Raw genomic sequence first — 6,326 nt, 5'->3', positions numbered from 1 at the left:
CAAAGTGGAATTTATACATATAGCATTTATTATTACAATATATTTAAATCGGGGGAGTCATCACCTGCGATTGCGTCAGATGGCCATAGCGTGTTATTGTTTACAAAAAAGCGTCTACCCATGAGCCTTTGCATTTTTAGCGTGCGTTTTTATCGTCGCTTGAAACTCAATTCCCGCGCGTGCGCAGGTGACGACCCTCCCGCTTTAATCATGGCATGTATAAATTAAACTTGGGTCACGTCTAAACGTTTTTTATAGGAACCAGGCAGAATTAGGTGAAACTTTTTTGAACACGGTGTGTTGGTTTGCAAACACACACCTTTTATCCCAAATCCATGATCGGTAGTTCAATGACCTATTGTCAATGATTGCAATCAGCCAGTAGTTTAATATATCAGTTGGATACGTATATTTGGCTATTCTGTCCACGGCAAGCACGGGAGAGAATGAATCGCATCACTTCAATCGGACTCCTCTTCCTGTTTGCATTGACTGAAGGTTAGTAAACTGTTCAACCTAATAATATTCTCCTATATGGCGTAATTGTCCAAAACGGAAACAGTTAATGCATCCTGCACCGCTGAACGTCGCACGTCGATTAAAATGTACGTACAGTAGCTGCCTGTTGCTGCCTCGGCTCACCCATTGTAATGCCTAAGCTAACGTACATGCCGTGATTGTATTTATTTCTGCAAGAATGTTGCGCTTTCTGATCAGCCGTTTGTTCCAACACACCAACCGGGCCATTTTTATTAAATAATATGCTGTTAGAAAGCATATAACACAACATACTACAATTCTCGCTGCTGAACAAACCGAATAGATGCAGCGAGAATCTCGCCAATATATAATTACACTGTACCGATTGATGAAATTTGGTCTGGTTTAGTAACACTTTCATGTATTTCTATATCCCGCTAGGCAAGCAAGATGACAGCCCAATGTATGGCTCTGGTCAGACACGCTATCACTTCGAAAGACAGAGGGAAGCTATGATAGCTCGGTATCGTTCGGAGGTAAGTCATATGAGGTAAAACAAAGAGCACAATAAACTCAAAGACCGTATTATATGTATTGGCGGGGCATGAAATTCAACCCAGTCGCTTTGTTTATATATTGTATACAAAATTTGTATATTTTGTTTGTTGACAACTGAACAAGAGCAATCTGCTCCAAAATCTCCGATTTGTCTGAATGCTACGGAAATGCTACAACACTGCGATAAAATTTCAACCTGTACGTTTGATATGGTTATTTGATGTCACTACAGGGCAAAGTAACTACTTCGTCGCACAGACAGCTACCTGAACCACTGGGTACTCTGCTACTGTACCGCAGTGTGTTGCCTGAAATAGGAAAAGAAGTGATGAAAAATATGAAGGAAAGGCACGACACCGAGAAAGTTTACACATTCGTCGTAACGCTGGATTGCAATTGTCCAACTATGTATATGTAAGTGACATCAATATGCTAAAACCTTGTAATCATTTTTCAAAATTGATATCTGCCAATGAATACATTTTTATGTATATATGTGTTCATACTTATAGTGACGAAAATGGTGCAATGGAAGGATTTGGTATTGACTTGATTGAGGAAGGTATGCACAGGCAACACATAAACATGAAACACAGTTACAATCCGCGTACTGTTTGAGAACGCACCAAAGGGAGGTCCGAGTCACAATTGGCCATGCACGTTACTCGTTAATCTTCCTTTTGTTTTCCATCAGGATTTTAATCGAGTAGTTTGCTTTGCCGTGGAATTGGGTTTAATTTCAACCATTTCTTTGGACCCAATGAAACAAATAAATCCATTTACTTACTGTTTAATTTATGTATACATTGACATATACCCTACCACTTACAGTTCATAATGCTTCTTAATTCATACAGTTTGTTACTTGAGTGGAAAAAAATGCGTAATACAATTTGATAAACATCAGAATTGCATGGCGTATGACGGAACCCATAATGTTGCAGGAGAAGGTAAGAGCTCTATGTTTTTGCGTACCCTATCGGACACACAATGTTCAGTATTCACTAACGCTTCCAAATAATGTATATTGTGCTCTTGACCTCTTTTATTTTGGTCTAGGTATGCTGGCTAGGACTATTGATGCATGCATGGACTATTTTAAAACCGGACAGCGTGAGAATGCTCTTGCCTTCAGCAAGCCTTATTGGATATACCCTGTGTCCTTCTCCTTCTATGTTAAAGCTGGAAATCCAAAACATTTTAACGCGACTTTCCTTACAGGACAGACGATCGGTATGTAGCTTTATATCAAATGTAAATGTAATACTTTGAACTCATACAATATACAAATGATAAAACTAATTGAAACAAAACATATATAATTAATTTGTACATACTTGGCTCTCCATAATCGTGTATATGAGTTGTAAAGTTATTGAAAGTTATAACGTAGCATCCGGTTGTATCGGACAATGTAGGCTGTCATTTATGTATGCGTAGTTTAAATGGAATGGTGAGTGTGCCATGGTGTGCATATGAAAATAATTACACACTGTGGTATATTGATAATGAATGAATGAATGAATGAATGAATAGATTAAAAATTAACAAACACAAGTATAAAGATTACTATACAGTGTAATATCAACTACAGTAATTTCATCCCGCCGTGAAGGAATGTTACGTATAATGTCACTGTCATACAGATAATTCAAGAAAATGTCAGAGATGGAAAATTATTTAACACTGCTAACAAATAATGATCTACGATAATCATTATCTCGGTTCCGTTCAAGTGACGACCTCAAAATCGAAACAGGGAGGCATTGCTCAAATAATTGAGTGTAAGACGAATACTATTCTATAACAAAAAAACGAAATTATATGAGGAAGCCGGAAAGCAAATAAATGATTTCACAAATTTGACAGAAGAGAACAAATTTATAATGATAATGGGAAATAAAAAACATTGCAATAAATTAAGACTGCAGCATCCCATAGTATAATTATAGATGTTATGTAGTATATTTTATATATGTTAATGGAGTGAATCTTGTCATCTGTAAATAAAAATGCAAGTAATACTTAATTTTGTTACAGGTTTTATGGATGGATGGTTAGGCGACCATACGTGTCTTAGTGACATTCCCGGCTACGACACATTAGGACAAGCAAATATTATCTACAGTGATAGAAGAGCCAAGATATTTGAATCATTGAATGGCGAACAGGTGGGTTCAGACCTACACTGTAATACTCCAATCAGAAAGTTCTTGTGATGGAGTTTGACATTTAAATAATATGACTAATATTTGCACACTCGTACCGTGTTATCACGTGACAATATCAAATTCGTTTATGAAATATTCTTATGTTACTGTAGGAAGTACTCTAAATATTGCATAGGACAGATCCATGACGAAAATGGCAAGAGTGAAAAATTATCCATTCACACTAAAGATGAGGTCGACTGCCGATCGCGGAATTAATAAGTAATTTTGTCATGACTCCCACAGCTTGCACACAGCATGAAATTGATATCAAAATGATTGTATTCATAACATCTCATCTGGTTATGAAAACATGTCTGTAAATTTTCTAATTGAATTCATTTCATTTATTTAAATTACCATTGCCAATGTCAGCGTAAATGCATGGTCATTGAGCGTTTAATATTCGTTCACTTAATATTTAGTCATGACATTGACTTAGTTTTTCCTCAACGAGACGTGGCAATGCCTTGTAGAAAAACGGTTAATTCGATTCACAAAAGGTGTACAGACACTTGAAATGCGGCCCACGAAAATAAAGATAATCCAAGATAAGTCCGTATTAGGTATTCCCTGATTGATGGTGCTTCGCGCACTGTTTTTTTGGCAGTTGAGAACTGAAAGCAATCAGTAAACATCTTTAATTAGTTTACATGTGTTAGATATCATTTCGAGGTTGTCATTAAATCTTATACCTCAAGTTTGAACATGTTTCTTATGTAATGTTAGGCGAGTCCATTCATACTTTTGTTGACCAATACCAATTCTGCCTATCTGACATCCATTTCAGATTGTTTAAAATAGGTTTAGTGGCAGTGCGTGTAGGAAAGTCGTATATCATTCTTGCTATTATTATCTATAAAGTTTATTTATTTGTCCCGACCCCCAAACTAGATTGCAGTATTCAAAATGAACTAATGTAACTACAAACTCAAAGTTTTTTCGTCTTGCTTGAATCCGAAATAATTCTCAGTAGATTCTCACTTAACTGGCATAAGTGCAGAAATTCTAGTTAAATGGAAACTTTCACAACGTTGCTTTCCAGTTAAATGATGACTGACACACGTTATTGCTTTTTCTACTGAGTACCTATGATCACAAGTCAAAAAATAAATCTAACTTTTAACAATGATACTAAAAATAAATTCTGAAGCTGATAAATATAACACATAATTACTAAAAACATGATACATGATCTATTTTAATGTACATCTGGGCTTTCGTTAGCCATCTCATAAATAATAAGTTTCCCACACCTAGAAATGTTCGTTAGTCGATATAGGCAAATGTTTATTCTTCTTATAGTTGGATGCAGTGTTTATTTTTGACAATTTCGCTGGAAACCCCCAAGAACTAGGATTTGAAAAGATTGGTGAAGCGAAGAATTGTGGCGTCACAGGCGAGACCAGTCTAGTGACACGTAAAGACAATGACCTTATTGAGTGGTGGGACGAGACTTTAACTCAAATGTTTGAAAACGGGAGATATTATGCCCTGTGCAACAAGGCAATACTGAAGCATGGTAAGATACCTTCTACAGTCTTATCCCGTTTCCTTAAAGGTTGAATGAATGAATATTTCCCGAATCAAACCACATATCAACAGAAATGCCAAGTTTAGTTGATATATACTGTATTGTTGGCTGGGTAGGGGTTTAAAGGGAACCTCAATCCAAACAACATAATGACCCCTAAAGAAAAAGCTCCACAAATGTAGGAGAATGCAAATTACAGTTTTGTTGTATCACTTTTCATTCTCTAGATATTCCACTTTTCATCAGTATTACCTAGTCAGCCATCTTGATTTTCAAGCAAAGGATTATGGGTAAAGTATGACATCATAGAATCTGTTGTCAGAAATTGAGAAAATGATTTCATCTATAACTTCAAAAGTTGAACTTCAAATTGGCTGAAAGTTTAGAAATTGGTAGCATACATAAACTGGTGCCATCCATGCTTATAAAATAGTTGTCATAGAAACAGAACTAAAAATATTTATTTTTATGTTTTTCTACCAAATGCTAAAATTTCCTTATATTGTATACAATTTACCAACGTGAGTAGGTTATATAGGTGATATATCACATGTTGAGTGCAAAAAGGGGACAAAAAAGTGACATTCTATATTTCACAACTAAAATATTGATTTTTATTTTTTTAACGTTTTCAACAATATCTTCACTTTATGTGTATTTGTAAAATTCCCATTTCCATTACTATAATTATATACATGAGTAATATGTACAACGAAAATTTGAACTAATTCGCATCAGTATTTCTCATGTTATAGATGAAATAATTTTCTCAATTTCTGACAACAGATTCTATGATGTCATACTTTACCCATAATCCTTTGCTTGAGAATCAAGATGGCTGACTACTTATTAACGATGAAAAGTTGAATATCTAGAGAATGAAAACTGTTATAAACAAGTGTAAATTGCATTCTCCTACATTTGTGGAGCTTTTTCTTTAGGGTCATTATGTTGTTTGGATTGAGGTTCCCTTTAAGGAAGTGCCATAAACAAATAATGAATTACATGATATTCAAATCTCTATTATAGAATGCTATAACACCAATCACGTTATCTGGTATGTTATGTTGCAATGATTTTTGTTTTCATTCGTATAGGCCACCGAGGAGAGATGAGTTGTATATTCGGAAAATGAACGTAGTGGTATATACACGCTATGTAGTCGACCATAATGTCTTTACAAGTTCTCCATACAACCGCTTATTACCACTGATCGACAACAGTGTTAAAAGTTTAAGTTTCATCACTTCCCATTCTCTCCACTAAATTAATGTATCAGGTTTCAATAATACAATTAAATTGTTTGGTGACAATGAATATACTGTATCAAACTTTCTTTGTCACGTGTTCCATGAATGTTCAATATATATTACCTAATCATAGAAATACCTGATAGATCTGGGTCAAAATTTCACTGCGATTGTTATTCGGTTACCTTTTTGTTATTTTTCTTCACATTACAATTATAAATATACGAAATAGAAATAGAATAGTTGTTAGATAAGATCACAAGTTTGACGCAAATCTCAAAGTAATCTATCGAC

The 6,326-nt window shown here is 35.0% G+C and overlaps 1 protein-coding gene across 1 annotated transcript; it reads left to right on the top strand.

Moving 5' to 3' along the window:
* Positions 1 to 417: 417 nt before the first annotated feature.
* Positions 418 to 6,099, top strand: LOC144363058 (uncharacterized). Its single transcript, XM_085505228.1, has 9 exons — positions 418 to 498; positions 922 to 1,016; positions 1,271 to 1,452; positions 1,551 to 1,600; positions 1,896 to 1,988; positions 2,098 to 2,271; positions 3,079 to 3,209; positions 4,554 to 4,770; positions 5,880 to 6,099. The coding sequence occupies exons 1-9, from the start codon at positions 447 to 449 to the stop codon at positions 5,915 to 5,917; spliced, it is 1,032 nt and encodes a 343-aa protein (XP_085361354.1). The 5' UTR covers positions 418 to 446; the 3' UTR covers positions 5,918 to 6,099.
* Positions 6,100 to 6,326: the final 227 nt, after the last annotated feature.

Source organism: Saccoglossus kowalevskii, chromosome 11 (genome assembly GCF_978046115.1).
Source record: "Saccoglossus kowalevskii chromosome 11, keSacKowa6.1, whole genome shotgun sequence".
NCBI lineage: Eukaryota > Metazoa > Hemichordata > Enteropneusta > Harrimaniidae > Saccoglossus > Saccoglossus kowalevskii.
This window is presented reverse-complemented; position numbering and strand designations above follow the sequence as displayed.

Coding starts and splice junctions, on each gene's coding strand:
- LOC144363058 (XM_085505228.1), top strand. CDS start 447: ATGAATCGCATCACTTCAATCGGACTCCTCTTCCTGTTTGCATTGACT. Junction 1,453..1,550: donor AATTGTCCAACTATGTATAT/GTAAGTGACATC, acceptor TCATACTTATAG/TGACGAAAATGGTGCAATGG. Junction 1,989..2,097: donor CCATAATGTTGCAGGAGAAG/GTAAGAGCTCTA, acceptor ATTTTGGTCTAG/GTATGCTGGCTAGGACTATT.